The sequence below is a fragment of the Electrophorus electricus genome, chromosome 11, assembly GCF_013358815.1.
Source record: "Electrophorus electricus isolate fEleEle1 chromosome 11, fEleEle1.pri, whole genome shotgun sequence".
In the NCBI taxonomy this organism is placed as follows: domain Eukaryota; kingdom Metazoa; phylum Chordata; class Actinopteri; order Gymnotiformes; family Gymnotidae; genus Electrophorus; species Electrophorus electricus.
This window is the reverse complement of record NC_049545.1, coordinates 2,741,363-2,760,084: the sequence shown is the minus strand read 5'-3', so window position 1 is coordinate 2,760,084 and position 18,722 is coordinate 2,741,363. Positions and strand designations below refer to the sequence as shown.

At 46.3% G+C, this 18,722-nt stretch overlaps 1 protein-coding gene across 1 annotated transcript in view; it reads left to right on the top strand.

Moving 5' to 3' along the window:
- LOC113571485 (sorbin and SH3 domain-containing protein 1) overlaps positions 1–18,450 on the top strand; it is a 38,991-nt gene extending 20,541 nt beyond the window's left edge. Inside the window, 14 exon segments of the mRNA XM_035531651.1 lie at positions 2,472–2,521; positions 5,013–5,188; positions 7,309–8,736; positions 9,986–10,038; positions 10,319–10,486; positions 10,658–10,704; positions 10,969–11,083; positions 11,163–11,288; positions 11,559–11,753; positions 11,976–12,518; positions 13,219–13,317; positions 13,981–14,165; positions 15,324–15,430; positions 15,683–18,450. Of these exon segments, the coding sequence (XP_035387544.1) occupies positions 2,472–2,521; positions 5,013–5,188; positions 7,309–8,736; positions 9,986–10,038; positions 10,319–10,486; positions 10,658–10,704; positions 10,969–11,083; positions 11,163–11,288; positions 11,559–11,753; positions 11,976–12,518; positions 13,219–13,317; positions 13,981–14,165; positions 15,324–15,430; positions 15,683–15,750 (3,360 nt within the window). The 3' untranslated portion in view covers positions 15,751–18,450.
- Positions 18,451–18,722: the final 272 nt, after the last annotated feature.

Genomic DNA, 18,722 nt, shown 5'->3' with positions numbered 1-18,722 from the left:
CAGTTTACAGTTACGATTGGATCTGCTGTTTGTTCGTGAGCCTGGAGTACGTACCATTCTGTCCTACATTGTGTGCTATTTATACTGCAGAAAAGTAGTAAATTTTGTTGAGTCATCTCCGACACCTGTTAGGAACCAAGCATATGAAAATACACAAATGTTCTACACACAAGTGTTCCAGCTAGTCAGAGAAAAGGAATTTACCTTTTAGACAATGTTGAGACTAATGCGATTACTCATTCATGTGGTCCCTATTACGTACATGAGAAATGTCTGCTCCCCGTTTAGTTACTGCCGAGTTACTATACTTAACATTATCAAACTATAGTGGTAATGGGAAATCACACGTAAGGCTGAAGTTTTATACTTTTTTAATAGATTCAGTGTCTTTGATTTATGCAAATTAATTTCATGAAGATAGTTCACATGGAAAAGCAGCAACCAGGTGGGTTGGGAAAGCTTCTTCTGCAGAAGGAGGGTCTCCGCGGCGCGCCTGTTCACATGCCAGCGCACAAGATGCCTCTAAACGACACAGTTCGGCAGTTTGTGTGGCACCCTGCTCAAAGTCACTCAAGTGATCTTCATGACTTCGGATTTCGGCTGAGTAGGTGGCCAGCTCAAGCCAGCGTTTGGTTTTGCCGGCATGTGGTGCAGGTCAATGCCAAGCGCTGCCTTTGGCCAGGGTTAGCTCACCGCCGGCGTGGTCAGCCATGGCTGGCTGATGCAATGAAGAAGATAATAGATATTCCGTAACAGGCCTGTACACATGCAGACCCATTATGACACCAAAGTCTGACTCCTTAGATGCAAACTGTTGGACTTTGAGATTAAAACTGCTTCACTGATCCTTTGGTCATAGAATATGTACCAATCCTTTTATGTGGCACATTTATGTAAAGCAGAAACGTAGGAACTTGCTCAAGTTCAGCTGCACTATGGCTGACATAAACAATTCTGTTTGATTGCTTATTGTTTATACATACCTTTTTCTGTGCTCCTATATATGAGTGTAATGCAGTTTCCAGTCTTATGTGGGAGCTAGGGTTGTGGCTATGGTAGAGTGAAAGTGGCTTTATATCTGCCATAGTTACAGTAACTGCCGGAATTACATAATGCATGTGGCTTTCACTTTGTGTCATTTCCTCTCGGTCGGCCATCACCAACACTGTGCTTTATGTTCTCTAGGTATCTAGACCAAGACGTGTGCCAGTTCAGATAACTCGCTCAAGTGCGCTTCCTGTTTTGTGTGTTCGCTGCATCAGCGCCAGGCTGAATTAGCCGCGCAGGTCCATCCTCGTGGCCTCTCGGTCGTAAATACCAAACCGGATAGGCAGGAAAAGAACAAGAGAGCCATCTCCGCAGATAACTGCGGCTCCATATGTCAGCTGCCCTTGAAGAACGAAGCTTCTAGAACATGAGCATGTATAAATAGAAGAGTCTTTAGAACCGGCTGAATGAAATTCTACCACAAAGCTTGACATTCAAGTCCAAAGGTTATTCATGATCTTTTTCCCCGGCAACCGGCGAGACAGACATGAGCACAGGCTCCATCTCCTCATGTGTTGGTTGGAGGAGGAACATGTCGGGGTGGGACTGGGGAGGAGGGCGCGTAGCTTAAGCCGTTATCCCCAGAAGGTCCATGGGTGAGCTGGGATTGTGCAATCTTATTTGCAAACAACATTTGTGCTCTTATTCAGAGGCGTACTGTCATGGCCGTTATTTTTGTAGTCCGTGACGTCCACTCGGGGGAAAAGCAACAGAAACAGTGGCCTAAAATTAGCTGCCTGTAAACCATTCAAAACTCAGCGGCAGCTGGCGAGTGGCTGTGTGGGCTCTTCCGTACAGACTCGCTGCCTGGTAATAACATCCACCCTCCTGATTGGCGCAGCACATGTGCCAGAGAGCACGGCGAATGAAAACTTCCTCTCACATACTATTAATGTCACCTCTGTGTGAATGTGCAGGACGTCGGGTACGCAATGCTTGCTATTCTGAAAATGTGTGCGCATGCACGTGTGTGTGTGTGTGTGTATGTGTGTGTGTTTATGTTTGTCCATGTAATTTGGCCGGTTTCCCACACCAGCTGGTTAATTGTCTGCTGGTCTGGTCGGCTAGAATTGAGAGTGACTCAACAGCAGACAAAAGAGCGGCTACAGGGAGAGACGGGAACTGATTGGCTAAGCTCCTGACAGCCCCCTCCCAACATGGGCGCCCCTCTAAGCCCATGCTAACCCCGCCCCTTGCTTCCAGCTGCTTGTTTGCCCCTAACTTGCATGCTGGGCCAAAATACCCGCTTACTCCTGCGCGCAACACCTCGTCCAGAAGAGCCGCAAGTCGGAGCTCTGACCACAGGAGCCCCGAGTCAAGAGCCCACCGCGAGCTTGATCGACTAATGTGCCTTTTCCTTTTCTAGCTGCCCGAGAGTTGAGCCTGAGGAGCTATCAATGACTTCTTTGTTTGGTTTGTTGCAGAGTGCCCCCTGTTTCAGCCCCTTGGAAACCGCCTCCGACCTGCAACGATAGTAAGTCCACGCTCCTTTTTCCTTTTTAGCGCGCCTTCCCCTCTCCACCATTTGCAGGGCTCATAGCTGTCTGTTCTCCGCGCCGCCGCATGCCTGTGGGGGCACCCCCCCCGTTTCCCTTACCATTTCCCAGGAGGCTGTTACCAAGACCAGTACCGCATGTCCTGTGTGTGTGTGTGTGTGTGGGGTGGGGGGGGAAGCGTGCTTGTGTGTTACCGTGTATGCGTGTGAAAGGGAGGGGGGTGTTGTTTGGGAGGGAGTGGATAGTATGTGATGATTTATTCCATGCTGAAACCAGTGTCTGAAAATAAAAGCTGGATGTCTTTTGTGGAAGTAAAAGAGAGATCACACCCTCCCTGTGGCTGTGCAGATTTCCCTCTAACCTTCATCTCCCCTGTGGGGCAGTGTAATAAGAGCTTTTTATTAGATGAATGTTTTCCGTACGAGAGGATATTTGGGTAGCAGGCGCACCACTGGGAAAATACGTGGTCTGGCTTTAGTGGTCTGTGTTGATTTCTGTTGTTGGTGCTGTTGTGGGGATGAAGTTATAGGAATCCCGTTGCTTTTACTGTTCTGAGGTCCGATAGTAGAAAGTTCTCCAAGCATCTCTCAAAGGCTCTGAGGAAAAACATTCCATTCCTGTGTGGAATACAAAAAAACCCAAAAAAAAAACCCAACAACCTTACTCTTAAATGCAAATGCCAGAGCTTGTTGTTATTTTCTGTTTCAAATCTCAGTAATTTTACTGAAGGTAGTCATTTTGACATCATCCACCTTTTTTAACCATAGAAACTTTATAGTGTTAATTTGACTTAGTGTTACAAATCTCAAAGCTTTCTCTGACATTTTGTCCAGACACACCTCTTTTTGCAGTTTTCAAAGCAGCTCTTAAGAATCCCTGGCATTTGTTTTGCATGGTTCTAATTCCCTTTGATGCCTGAATGATGTTCAGCCTCATAAAAAAAGTTGATTGTTTTCTTCCAAAGCCGCATGATTCACATTAGTTTTTCTGTCAGAAACCCTGAGGACAGCTACCGTTCAGCTGTAAACAGAGCGAAAGAACCCTCCCCTGGTCTTCCTGCGGTGCTGGAACATTTGAGTCACGAACCCCTGCCTCTCCACCTTGCTTCTTGTGTTGCGGCCAGTGCTTTCTTCCTGTCCAATGCACCATCCACAGAAGCAGGTGGAGTAGTCTCTAGCTCTCCATGTGCCTCCTGTGTGAAATGGCTGTGTGCTGAACTATAAGGGAGCTCTAATGCTCGGGAGAACCCGGTCAGGTGGGCTCCACAGCAGCGCAGTTGCTCACCACTCGGGTTTCAGCACTCGGTGCCGATGCCGTCTGCTGTGACAGACAGTCACCGCGCTCTGCCTTACTGGAAAGCATCTGGCACATGCCATAGGCTATCACTGGTGTCACACATGTGGCTGTGTCCTTTTAGTGCTCGCATGGTTACACACAATGCGTACTGAGGCATCACACACTACATTGTTAAAGATGTACTTGTGTATTGGAATCTGTTTGACTGCTGAATAGTTATGCTTAGTTTAGATGTTTTTCTGAGTATACTGATTGATTTTTTTGCTCAGAAGAGATGTTTTTTAGGGTACATACAAAGATGTTTTTGTTGAATGTATGTCACAGGCTGGGGTGATGAAACTTATAAATGGCCAAAGATATTGTTATGAAATGCTTAGAAAATAAAATTACTTGTTAAAAGATGGATAATTAAAAAGTGTTTTTTGCTCAGTGATTGTCACTCAAATTATGTGCAGTCCGTTCCCACCCAATACGGTCTTTTTATGGAATGTTTTGGAGCATTTGTTTAGGGCGTATCTCTCAAAAGTGTCTTGGATACACAATGATGCTTTTGATGGGCGGTAGTTAAGGGGAATGCGGCTGTGCGAAAACTTTACCCTGCAATGTTGAAACATTTTTGCAGATATGAGAGAAGGGTGTGTTTGAGGACTGCTGTTGATTAGAGAGGTGCACATGTTGGCCAGCAGAGCCCACTGACTATAACCTCAAGTTTCACATCCTTTGACTGTCTGCGTTGTTTGTGGTACTTAACGGGTTGAACCGAAGTCCATGACATCACATTCTGGGGAGGATCTGTTAAAAAAAACCCACTCCCTGTAAGAATCCGTGTCTCCATCCCAAGGCCCATGTGAGAAGCTTCAGCAGTGTTTTGGAAGGCCAGCCTCTCTCGCACTTCTGGAATGTTCTGGTGAAGGGTGAAGGGTTAAAACAGCTGCTTGTGCCCCATCACCGCTGAGGTGCAACCACACAGACAAAGGTTAACTGGTCAGATGAGGCTTCAGTTTTGCATTCAGACCCAGAAAATGGCTTCACCCCTGAAGGACTAACACAAATTCCCCAGCTGTCTGTGGCATGTATGTGAATGTCTGTTTGTAATTGAAACATGAAATGGCATTATGCGTCCTCAACTGATACAGCGCGAGTTCTTATTTGGGCCCCTGTGTTTGCCCACAGCCCGGCCTGCAAACCCTACCCCGCATTAGCAGGCAGGGAAGCCAGTCCGGCCTCCCCTGAGAACACAGCTCCAGAATGCGACCGGAACATTTACAAGAGCGTCCTGGAGGGCGGCGACATTCCGCTGCAGGGCCTGCGAGCGCTTAACAAACGGAACCCCAGCACTTCTTCCAGAGGTAGGATTCCATCTTCTCTGTCCCTCACCCTTCTCACTCAAACCTGTGGCCAGGAATGCTAATGCGGATGGGGGTCTCTTGCTAGCTAGGCTCTCCGTGTTGCGTGTGTGTTTCTAGCTGGGCTGTAAGCCGTGTTTTAACGATCAGTTCAGACTGGCAGAGGACTTGTTGTTTTAACTCCATTCCTCTCGTCATCGGCGCATACTTCCCTTGCACACCGGCAACGGAGCCCTGCTCATGTGTCTTCCTGTGTCCCATTCAGGCGGAAAGCTTTCTTTCCACATTTGACACCTAACAGATGCCTGACCTTTAGTCATCTCTGCCTCCTCTGGAGGCTGTGCGCTTGTGACCACAAGCCCCAGTTACCCAGACCAGTCGGCGTTTGGACCCAGCTGTGGGGTTGAGGGTGGGGCGGAGGGGTCTTTGGACGTTGGCGCCTAGCTCTGCGTCCTGCCCCACAGTGCAGAGAGCGAGACGAGGGCTATAGCTTAACGCAGGGATCTGCCGGGCCTGGCTGGACCTGTGGTGGAGGAGTCAAAATGCAGGGCATGTAGGGGTGAGCAGGCGTGAGGAAGTCAGCTGTCAGGCTGAGGTCACAGGACAGAATGCCAGCACGTATGTCTTGGGGGGCAACAGGGAGGTGTGAGTGGGCTGGAAGAGGCATGAGGACTGTTTCCACTAAGAGTTATTATTGGTTGTAAGGTAAACCAGGTTGTAAGAGAACCGATGTGTTTCTTCTGGGTTTTTGTGAATATTCTATGTAAAAAAAAAATAGATACACAAACAAATTAACCATTTGCTTATTACTTTCTGTCTACACATTAATGTAGATTAGGTCATGTACCCAAAACCCCTTACTATTACAAAAAACCTTACTGCTATTCTACTTGCCTCCAAACCGATCAATTGTGTAGTCTAAAAACATGTGAACTGGATTAGGTGGCCTGCATTTTATTCTACCTCCTTGAGCTGTAAAGCCAAAAGCGTACTGTTCCATACTGTAATTCTGTTCTTTCTCTCTTTTCGCATAGTAGATTGCCTGTCTTAACTGTAGAATTTATAAAACCCAAAGAATTATGGGACATATAAATGTGGTAATTGCATAACCATATTTGGCAATTTGGCGCTGTGTTGGAAATTATAGAATAGGTCATAGAAAGACCAATATCGGTTGCAGCTGGAAAAGACTTTAGGTTAGGAAATAACTGCATCTGCTCTACTCGGGGACCTTTTTGCCAAGTCCCCAGTGCAAGTGATGTAATCAAAAGAATGCATGATCTTAGAAAGCCTGACTTGGTTCAGCTGGGTCTGGAAACTTTGTGGGAGTTATTTTCAGTGTGAAAACTGCTATAATTGAAGCTCGTTCCGAATGACAAACGCAGGTGTTTCAGGAGTAGTCACGAAATTTGGATCCGTGTGAATGTATACGGTTCCGACTTCAGCCTATGAATGACTGGAAAGGGGAGCTGCAGGCAACGGTTTGTTTGTGTTTAGAGCTGCCTGAGCTCAGGAGCTGTCCGACAGCGGAGGCTGCGAGTCCCTCTGTGCTGTGGCATGCATTCTCCAGAGAGACTGTGCTGTTTTGCAGTGGGCAGGCATTCAGCCTTCAGTCAGTTAGTCCTGGTAGTGGTATGTTAAAAATAAAGTATATTTACGGCGTGCAATTTTTTTCATGCCATTGTGTCACGGTTTCTTTGCTAGTTTTCCTTTTTTATGTGCACATTTGTTTCAGCCCACATTCTTTTCTCCGCCATTTGATTTTAGGTCAGATCCAAGGTAAAGGTTTTTGGAAAGTTAAAAAAGATTTATTTTTAAACATATTCTGGAAAACGAAAGGGAATTTCAATGAAAACGCAGGATGCCTGGTGGTGAGCTGGTCTCTGCGGAAGGCTATACGTCATTGTTATAGTGATATACATTCCTTTAGTTAATCTGATTTGTTTTATTGTCCAATTTTCACTGTATGTTCGGTAGCTGAACGATTTTAGGGGCGACATAGCAATTCCCGCTGTATAACTAATGAAGCGATGAAATTATGGCACTGTGATAGCATTTGGTGCGTTTAAAGAGCGAGAGTAATCTAACCTGCTGTCTGTTCTATTGCCCTGCATGCCTGCCAGTGGATTCTAAAGGTGGGAATGGCTGTATGTTTGCACCATGCTCCTCTCTAAATAGTCACTCAGTTCTTGCCAGTAACACACTAGGTACTCAGAATAAGACTAAGAAGTCCCTGTCTGCTGCCAAAGCCTGCATCCCACAAATCCTACCCTCCAAGTTCAAGCCTAAGCTCTCCGCCACTAGTGACGAAGGCCAGGAGAGGAAGCCCAAGCCTGCGGGCCGGCCAACGGCACACAGCTGTGAGGACCTGCACCGGGAGCCGCCGGCCCTCGCCGGCCCAGAGTCGGCTGACGAGGATCATGGCTCGGCCTCTGACTCCGGGGCCGAGCGTCTGGATGCGTCGCCTCTGAGAAACGGACCTCCTAACGAGACTGTGAGGAGCATAGCCGAGTTCTCTGCCCTCTACAGGACCATGCACCACATACACAGGCCCAACTCGCTGGGTTCCAGCCCGCACGGTAGCGTCCGCAGCCTGGCCTCGCTGTTCGAGAGGCCGGGTGACGCCGCCACCGTGGAGCGGCCTGGGAACATCCCCCGCGACGCCGTGACATTTCGGGTGATGGAGTACGAGCGCATCATTCAGTGCTCCAGCCTGGCCCCCACACGCTCCTCATCCATGCCCACCCTCTCCAGTGGCCCTAGCTCTTCCCACTGCCTCACCCCCGGAGCCTGCTTCCTTCAGTCAGCACTCTCTGCTGAGTCCTTGGTCATTCCGGAGCCAGCACACGCGGACGACTGCTCCCTAGTACCTGCGGAGGACCAGGACTCTCAGGAGCCGCGGCTCTCGGGAGTTGCGGAAGCAGAACGCGCGGCCTCCCCTAAACAGAGCCATACGTCCACAACAGACTCAAGATCACTCCCACACCCGGAGGGCCAAGCTCAGCGGCAAAACAGCGGCGTGCCAAACACCGCCACAGACACCACTGTGTGTAGTCCCTCCATACCCTCCACCCCCACATCAGCGGACTCTCTCCCCCACCACCACCACCACCACCCTGACCACCTCCCCTTCCAGCAGCTTCACCTCAAACCCAGCAAGTGTAAAGGCTCCTGCCCTGCCTCCTACACCCGCTTCACCACCATCCGCAGGCATGAGCGTCAGCAGGGCGTTGCCTCCCTCCCCGAGCGGAGAGCCGTCCCTCCCCCCAACCTGTTACTCATGGGTCCGGCGCCGTTCTCGCTGCGCAGGCCGCCGCACGCTCACCAGGCCAGAAGGACTGCGCTGGCCTCTAAAGCCACGGCCGGCGAGGCGCCCCGGCCGAAACCCGTCATCCCGCAACGCCTGTCCTCCCTGGAGGTGCTGGAGAGGCTTAGTAACGGGGACGGCTCGCCCTGCGAGGGGCCGAGCGCCGACGATCTGGCCGACGGGGAACCCGCCGACGCCAATAAAAGCCAGTGCGGAGGTGGCTATGCCAAAGACCCTTCTGTGTGTCGCTCTCTCTCTCCACCCACACTCATCTGTGGCTCTGTGACCACTCATCCCTCTCTGATCCCTCTCTCCTGTCTGCTGTTCCTTTCACCTCCAAGTGACTTTACTTTCTCCATCTCAGTGATGTGCGGTGTGTGGCCAACTTTGTGTGATACTGTGAAACAATGACATGATATCCATCCATGTGTGTGGTATGTGGCAAAGATCCCCCTGACATCTCAGTTTTAGTTGTGCTGTTTTGTCTGAAAGTGTCTGAGTGTCATTACACATCATGTCTGTCTCTGCCTGCAAGCATTTTTTTAACAATTATTTTACAGTAAACATGAGAACTGCAAAATGGTGTTGGAAATACAGCAACTGTTTTTGGTCAATTAAATTTTCAGTCAATCATTTTAGTCTACCTTGGAGATCAGGGAGATAAGAACAGGTTTTTGTTTCTTTGTCTTTCCATACCACTTGTGTGTGTGTGTGTGTGTGTATATGTATGTATGTATATGTGAAAATATATATATATATATATATATATATATATATATATATATATATATATATATATATATATATATATATATATATATATATATATATATATATATATCATGAAGCTGAGATTAGGTCCAATGAAAGTAAGTTACTATAAAAAACATTATAAAATATAAAATACATTTATAACATTGGTCGAGGAGCTTGTCTCAGTCTGAATCATATTGACTGAAATGATTGTTTTATCTTTTTAAACTTTAGTGCAACATGGCATATTCTACATTTGTCATTGTGATGTATGATACATTTGCACTTCATAAATGTAAATGTATGTTACCACAAGTTTTATGTTTAGTAGTTTTGATTCACTTCTTGCTTTTTTATTTGGACACACCATGGTCTGTGCTCATGCATTTATATATTCCTAACAGACAACTATAGTACATAGTCTATTAGATACAGTTGGATGGTTCCAACCCTGAATCAGGCACTCAGACCATTGTGTGTCTCGCTCATAGTATGATTCATGTACTTTCAGTCTGCATTATCTGTGTTAGGTCAATTATTAATGAACTTTAACTTTTTATTTAATGGCTGTGCGGTGGTAGTGTAAAAATTGTGGTGAATTTGCATACAAGTTCCCTTGTTAAACTAATTTAGTTGTTATTTCTGTAAATACATTCATTACATTTTTTACCCAGAGAACAAAGTCACCACTGCATCCTCTCTGACAGATTCTGACTCTTCGCATCCATTAAGCCAAGGAGAGCACGGAGACACCACGGACGACATGGTCCGTCGTCGCTATGGAGACAAGGAGGTGCAACTTCTCTTCTGCTTTTTTATGCTAATATTAAGACCTCTATGCTAATATGTGTTATATTGTCTCCGGTTTTCTAAAGTATTTTATGTATACTTTATGTGATTAAAAAGATGAAAATATGCAAAATGTTCAGAAATTCAGCAATATGTAGGCTATAATAATGTATAATTTGGAGAATTACAGATAGAGCACAGTGCACTTGCCACAGTTCCTCCATGATGAAGGCTCACGGAGCTGTACTTCCTGCTAGTGAACTGAAAGTCCTGCCTTTCTCCAGAAAATCCTGGAGGAGCAGAGACGCATGAAGCGGGAACAGGAGGAAGCCGACATAGCGTCTCGCCGACACGCCGGCCTTGTGCTCACACATCAGCAGTTCATCACCAACGAACGCTTCGGGGACCTGCTCACTATCAGCGACACAGAGAAGAGGAAATCCGGACCAGAGGTGATTGAAGGCTGCCATCATCAGTGGGACAAGTTTGCCCCTTTGAGGGTGCTTGACTTAAGTGTTCTGCAGGAGGGCACCAGTTGCATGGTTGAACAACCTGTTGTGGGCTGCCCTGATGTCAGTCACGTTCCAGGTTTTAAGAGTCTGTGTGACTTGTGCTGTTTGCAGAGGACGCCTGCCCTGGCCCTGTTCAACTTCAAAGCAGAGACTCTGAAGTGAGTGTACGCTTTGGAACAAGTCTTATACTGGGATCCAGTTAATCCATAGTCATTGGTTTTAAATACTAAGTTGAATTATGTTAAGCCAGCACAGTTAATATACAAATATCATCAGTTGATTTTTCTAGCAAATAACTACATGAAAAAATTGGGGGAGGTTTTAAGAAAGTGCATGTACAAACTGACTAAGCAAAATCTGGCAGTGGTGTAATTGAGGTGTTAAAAGGGGCTACCTAACTGGAACTGTTCTCCTCTTCTCAGGGAGCTGCCTTTTCAAAAGGGAGACATCGTGTACATCCTCCGACAGGTGGACCAGAACTGGTATGAAGGAGAGCATCATGGCAGAGTTGGGATCTTCCCCCGCAACTACGTGGAGGTACGCAGCACCAGCTCACACGGGGGGTCTCTCATTGCCCTCGCTGAAATGGTCTCAACGTGAGCCTGGTTTTCTCCAGCTCCTGCCCCCGACAGAAAAAGCCCAGCCCAAGAAGAGCGCTCCAGTCCAGGTTCTGGAGTACGGCGAGGCCATGGCCCGCTTCAACTTCACCGGCGACACGGCTGTGGAAATGTCTTTCAGAAAGGTACGGTTTGCAGAAATCAAGCTGAGCTGGACATTGATTAAGTATGTAAGGTATTTATGTAGCAGGGTTTTTTTTAGCCATGAACCGGCCTTTTAACTTAGGATTACTTTTAATAAAAACGAATCCTAAATATCTGTTTTTAATATGTTTTCTAGGGAGATTGAAATTCTAGGCATGTGTTTTGCATAGAGTTACAATTCCTTCCTGTTTAAGCACTATCTGCAGGGATGTATGCCAGTGTGTGGTGCTCATGTTTCTCTCTGTCTGCAGGGGGAGCGCATTACACTCATCCGTAGGGTGGATGAGAACTGGTACGAGGGCAAAATATCCGGAACCAACCGGCAAGGCATCTTCCCGGTCAGTTATGTGGAGGTGCACAAAAGACCCCGTGTTAAAAATGGAGTGGACTACCCCGATCCTCCCATCAGTCACTCACCCCATCGCAGCACGAATGCCTCCCCACAGGTGAGCCACACACAGGCCTGCTTCCCCAGTACGTGGCGAATTTCTTCGGGGAAGACTCCCACTGAGGGAGAAAAAAGGAGAAATTCTGCGTGTAACACATTATATTCATTCGCTGCTGGTACTGTTTTCATTTAATGCTCCACTCTCTTTTTCCTCCTCGTTCTTCACTTTCTACTTCCTGTCTGCGCTCGTCTCCCTGACAACGCTCGTGCCCCCCCGAAGCTGGCTCGTAACCGCCTCACCACGCCCCCCCTCCCCTGCTCTCCCTTCCGCTCCATCTCCCCTGAGGTCCACGCCGTCTCCAGCGAGTGGATCTCCCTCACCGTGGGCGGGGTCAGCTGCAGCCCCCCGGCCGCCCCTACTCCCCCTCTCCCTCCTCTGCCCAGCACCTCCTACCGCCTGGGCGAGTACCTGCCCCCCTCGTACTCCGCCAGCCCCGTGCCTCCTCTCACGGGCAGCCCCTACTGCGTCTCGCCCGCGGCCTCTCCGTCCACCTCCCCCATGCCGCCGGCCCACCCTCCCCGGCCGAGCTCGGCCACCCCGTTCCTCACCTTCACCCCGCCACAGGGGGAGGACTTCCTGCTATTCCCGCCCTCGCCCCGCCTCTCCCGCAGCCTGAGCCCGTGTCGCGGAGCCGGCCTGGAGGGCTGGCTCGGGGGCGGCGCCAGGTTGCAGCAGGAGCTGCAGGAGGGCGATGGGGCCGAGGCAGACAGGCCTGCCGGCCCCCGCAGGGCCCCGTGCAACTGGAGGGAGAGCCCAGGCGAGGTATCTCCTGCATGGTGTGCGGTGCTCACGTTAGGCCTAATGTAGTGATCAAGCGACAGTTGCCGTGGTTTACCGGTGGTCTGTGATGAGAGCTTGCGTAGCCACGTTTGATGCAAAGCTTCCACCTTGAGGAAACATGTTTGAGACAGGAATGGCTGCATGGAGGCTTTGGAGTGCTGTGTCTCTAACATGAATATGGGCCTTACTGTTTTCCCGAAGACTTCTTGCTAAGTTTTGCATGTCTGGTGTCGAACGTGCACCTGCAATTTGTTTTACAGGCGTGACATGAAAACCTCTCGGTTTAAAAAGTACACATGCCATTGTTTTGTTTGAGCAACATTTGAATCGAATTTCGAGTGCAGCAGATAACGAGTGCATAAGAGCTCTTCCCCCACCTCCTGTCTGGAACACCTTGGTGTGAAATATGGGTTCTCCATTTTGTATGCATACAGGAAGTGCAGTGGAAATATAGTGGCTAATGCTAACTCCAACCCCTGTCCCCAGCACTGTCCTGTGAAACTGTTGCTAGATTTAAGACAAAAGGGTGCTGGATTTGAAAGACATCTCAAATCTGAACTGCAGTTAGCCCTACGTGCAGTTCATGACCGAGGAAAATGTACAACCTGTCAAAGCCAGCGATAAGCTGGAGCTTGTTAAGGAATAAATGGATTGGACAATTGATGGTCTTTCTTCTCCTCAGCCTCTGAAGAATGAAGGAGACTACCATGGGCGATCCTCAAGAAGTCCACTCATGTTATTCGACATCCAGGATAACAACATAAACGCCAACTCGTTCACGGTACCTCATGCAGAATCCACACGAACACATTCCCAGCTCGACGACAGCAGGGCTTTTAGGGATGTAGGCAGGCATACAGATGTCTGCAATGTTGTTGTTTTGAGGAAAATTATGCATATTAAGGAATTCACGATCTAGAACTAATTACTGTGAATTATTTGGACTCATCTTTCATTGTTATGTCTGGTTTCATAATAGCTAACTCACTCTTAGGTACCATTTATACTTGGTCGTTGAGCCAGATTGAAATGTAACCAGTTTCCTGTCTTGCTCTATTTTTCTTGTGCTATCCTGTGTAAATAATGACTGCTGCTTGGAAGATCGTTTGTTTTTATTTACAGTGTTTTAACGGCCACGTGTAAATGTACTAATGCATGAGAAAACAGTGTACCTTGCAAACTGTTCTGCCTCTAAGAATGTGTCTAATGTATGCGTCGGGTCATGTGAGCTCACTCTGCTGTCTCACTGTTCCTCCATGCTCATTCTCCTGGATCCTCTCACCACACCTGGCTTTCCTGGTATTAATGGACAACCCTTCTTTTCTACCTTGCTACTCACTGGACTTCCATTTCCATCTTCTCTAACCTGCCTGCCCCCTTCCTCAAACTCCTTCCTGTACTGTGGACCCTGCCCCTCCGATGACCCTCCTCCTCCTCCAATTAGGAGGCCGTGTGTAATGAGATCATGAATATTGCAGAGACCTCGGTGAGGTACTGCAGCACTTTGTCCCGCCCCTTAGACTCCGCCCACAGACTGATGCCCCACCTCAGTAAACACTCTCTCATCATTTCCCAGCAACCCCAGTCCCAAAGCAGCAGCCCTGAACCTGGACGCCTGAGCTGCGGCATGTGAGTATCATTTACCTTTGGGGGGGGGGGGGGTGCGCGCACAGCAGGCAGGCAGGCACATATGTTTTTGTGCACAGCTGTCATCTAGGGAGGTGCTCTGCCTTCTGACACCAACTCATGAAAACTTCATAACTAGCCAATTAGATGGCTGGATTACAGAATGTCAGCACAGCAAGATCAGTGAACTGAGCAGTACCACAACCTCCAATACTACATAACTATATGTACAGATTGGTACAGATACTGTCAGTATCTGAGAGACTAAAACATGACAATACCTCGATGCCAAATGTGCATGCTACAATACTTTGTATTAGGTTTTATATTTATATAGTTCATTTTAAAAATAGCCTGCTAACATTTCCTCTCAGGAAGTAACATCTCACAATGCATAGGTTTTCATAGCTTCGTATAATACTTCAGGGCTTTCTGGTAGACTGTTCAAACAGTAGGTGAGGCCTTCTCATTTCCTAACTATACGTGCTACGACTTGTGATTATGAATTCATCCCAGTCAGCACACGCAAGGATGTGGAACACTTTTTGATGGTGTTCTTTCACTAAAGGCCTACAGAAACTACACCAACAGAATTGTATAGCTTTTTACCTTTATAACACTCCAAATTCAGTCAGTGCACAAAATTCAAACACTTCACATTTGCTTAATCCAGCAGAAGTTGTATGGTGGTTTAAAACCCAAGGTCTCCTTGTGTCCTCTGTGTGTGCTGTGCGTGTTGTGTCTCCTGCATCCCCCGTGTGTGTGCTGTGTCCCGGTGTGTGTTGCCATCTGGCATACTGTCTCCCGTGTATACTGTATGCGTTGTCCCCTGTGTGTGCTGTGTACCCTGTTTGTACTTTGTGTGCTGTGTCCCCTGTATGTAATGTGCATGTTGTGTCCCCTGTATGTGCTGTGTGTGTTATGTCCCCTGTATGTATTGTGCGTGTTGTGTTCCTTGTGTGTGCTGTGTCCCCTGTATGTACTGTGTGTGTTGTGTCCCCTGTGTGTGCTGTATCCCCTGTATGTAATGTGCATGTTGTGTCGCCTGTATGTGCTGTGTGTGTTATGTCCCCTGTATGTATTGTGCGTGTTGTGTCCCCTGTGTGTGCTGTGCCCCCTGTATGTACTGTGTGCATTGTGTCCCCTGTATGTGTGGCTCAGATTCCAGGCACTCTATAGCTATGTGCCACAGAACGACGATGAGCTTGAGCTGCAGGAGGGAGACCTCGTGAACGTCATGGAGAAATGCGACGACGGCTGGTTTGTCGGTAGGTCATTACTCACAGCGCTGGACACTTTACTGACCGGGCCGTCATCCCCGTGACCAGCCCCGATAGAATTACAGCACTGCTAAATCATTCTGTCTGCAGACCCCTTAGCACAGCCGTCGCAACCCAACAACACATTCCCTTGTCATCATTTCTGTAACTGGGACTCAACACTTTTTTTTGTTTGTTTTTGTTTTTTGGTTTTTGTTTTTGTTTGTGTGTGTGTGTGTGTGTGTGTGTGTGTGTGTGTAGGCACATCCAAGAGGACTAAGCAGTTTGGCACTTTCCCAGGGAACTATGTGAAAGCTGTTAACCTGTAACATGTGAAAGTGTGTGATCTGTACAACGAGAACCTATCGCTCTCCGTACAGCTACCTGAGTGACGCCCCATTACTGCTGAGCTCAAGTCATTGTTATTCCCCTTCAGTATTGTATCTCGGCCAGCTGAATGTCCAGGTATGTGATCAGAAAGGTGTGTGGCATGTCAGTGAAGTATGGAAGTATGGTACAGTAAAATGTAATATAATGGCTTTTCAACCTTCACTTCTCTTACAAAGGACACAGAAATGTACCCTTGTCTCATTGAAAATGAACCATCCTTAATATATTTTTTTAAAAATACATATATAAAAAACTTATTTTATTTTAAATTTTTATCACTGAAAGTACTAAGCCATGGTGCACATTACTACTGTATCACATACCTGACATTAACACAGCAGTAATCCTGAAGTCGACGAAACACTAATAAACTCACTCGGCAGTCTCCCAGTTACTCTGCGTTGAATGTGTAATGGCCTCACAGTGCGTTGCAAGGGGTCAGAAGGTTAAAGGACCAGGCAAAGGTCAGAAATACCACACATGGATCTAAGAAATAAATATGGAATTAACTTTGGACCCTCTGTATATCCACTGCTTTTGAGAGCAATATAGATTTATAGGATACATTTTAAAGTTTGTGGTGTGAGTTTCTGTTCATATATGGTGTGAAAGTGTTGGAATAAAGGCACTAATGGTTATGTATTCAGCGCCTTAATCTAATTGAAATAATTGTCTCAAACTATTTCTCAGAACTGCTTGGCTAAATAACTTTTTTTTTTTTGTCTCAGAATGGAGTTCATTTTCAGTTCATATGAATGGAATATGGGAAGCGTGTTTTAAAAAGAGACCCTGCCCGTGATGTTTAACTCACGCATGACGGCAACGCTTGCTGTCCATCCTGCCATCTGTTTTAAAGCAGATTTAATACACAAAAATAATGCCAGCTTAATGTTGATGACTAAATCATGCTAAATGTTTATCTTCTTTTTTTGGTGTTTGTAGATAAATTAGACAGGGATAATGAAGCACTTAGTAGTGTGACTTATGTTGCATCTTATTACTTGGTGTATATACTACAGCGGTGTCTCAGGTCCAGGGCAGAGGGGCAAAGTAGGGTATCAGGGGCAGAATTCCTGCGCTCATGTTTTCAAGATTAAAGAAAGATTGAGGAAAAACTTGTATTGTTAGGAGAATGTTATTTTAAAGTCAATTTGAGAATTAAGATGAATAATTTTAGAGAATGGAGAACAAAAGTATTATTTTGGTGAAAAAAAGCTATTTCCAGTGTTAAGGAAGGTAGTTTCTCTGGTATATTCTTAACTCTCCAACTTTATTTATGGAATGTTTTGCCTGATCACAACATATATATTTTTGTTCTCATTATCTTCTAAGTAATACTTTAATATATTGTAGCATTAGTGTCCTTTAAACTAGCCTTTCTTGCAGCACTTATGCCCACTCAGGGTGCTGGTGTATTAGACATTTTAGGCCTATGTAATATAATTGTTTTTTTTTTCTTTTGAGGGAATGCATGCATAAGCAAGTGTTCCTAAAACCTTTAACCTAGATAGCCATTACCAGTTCCATGATGCCGTGGTAGGACGGTGAACATGTGACAGTTATGTTTGGAATTTGTGATCCACATGCAATGACATACCTCCACCCAATCTCAAAGTGCCATTTACACGAGTAAGCCACATTTGTTATTTTCTCCAAATTTGAATGCGGGATACTCAATAAGACAGCTCTTTATCCTTGTTTTGAACATGAGTTTAGTTACCTGTACTTTAACTGCATTTCAGGTATGGTTTCAGTTGAACAGAAAGCAGAATTTTTGATTGTTCACTAGGACCGTTGTGAAGACATATCATGCATGGGGTTTGTGTAGTGTTACTCTGACAACCATGGGTGTTTAAGCTTATGAAGGTTGGATACTTCTGCTCCCCACAGTACTGCGCTGTCTGTTTGCTAACATGCCGGGGCGTGTAAGTGATGAGCTTGTGCCTTGTCTCATCAAGGCGATGATAATCTGCTCCATATGTCTGGTCCATCTATCCACTCAGTTACATCAACGTTAAGGTAGTTGTAACACGCATATGAATATAGTGTCTTGAGAAACCTGGGCTTTGGACATGCGCAATGTTTGAGAATCAGTTTTCTCCTGTCATAATTGTAAATATGTATAGTATAAATGAATGAAAGTGTTTGACGCTAATACAGCCTTTATGAATATAGCAGTTTATACTACATGAAGAATTTTGAAAGCACAGAAGGTTGCTTGGCACAGAAGGTCTGATGTGAATGAATGCCAGATATCTGACACTGTGTTAGGACTGAGATATGCCTTGTGTTTCATGGCTTCGTTTAACTGTGCCTCCTTTTTGTTTTGCCTTGATTTGTTTTCCATGCTCCTCTGAAGGATACGGTACTTGTTTCAGCACAAGTGTGTCATGGGGGACAATGACCAAGAGCCTGACTGCAGTCACCAGAGTTCTTAATAACACGTGTGACATGATGCCTGTCGTGCATAATAATAATAATCAGAATTATGTGATCTTCCACGTGCAGAGGCTCACGTTGCAGTTGTTGTTGTTTTCCTTTATTTGCGGTGCTGTTAAAGTACAATATTGGATTTAAAACGCACTATTTACTGCTGTGATTTCATTATGCAATATTTAATAAACTATATTACAGCTTTTGAGTGACCCTTTGTCTGACTTTTCTAGACTTCTTCACTCAACTAACCATTTAGGGAAACTTTTCTTGAATCCCAGTCGGAATTTTGTTTTTGGGGGGTTATTGCATTTGCCACTTCCTGATACTGAAAGACTTAATTATTAATTGAAATTAAATGTTATTATTCATGAATGGAAAAGGTTTGCATACTGGCGAAAGATACTAGGGCTAAAAGTGCATACGTGCATCTAACCGCACATCTAAACATGCATACATCCCAGCCCACCCTTCAGAA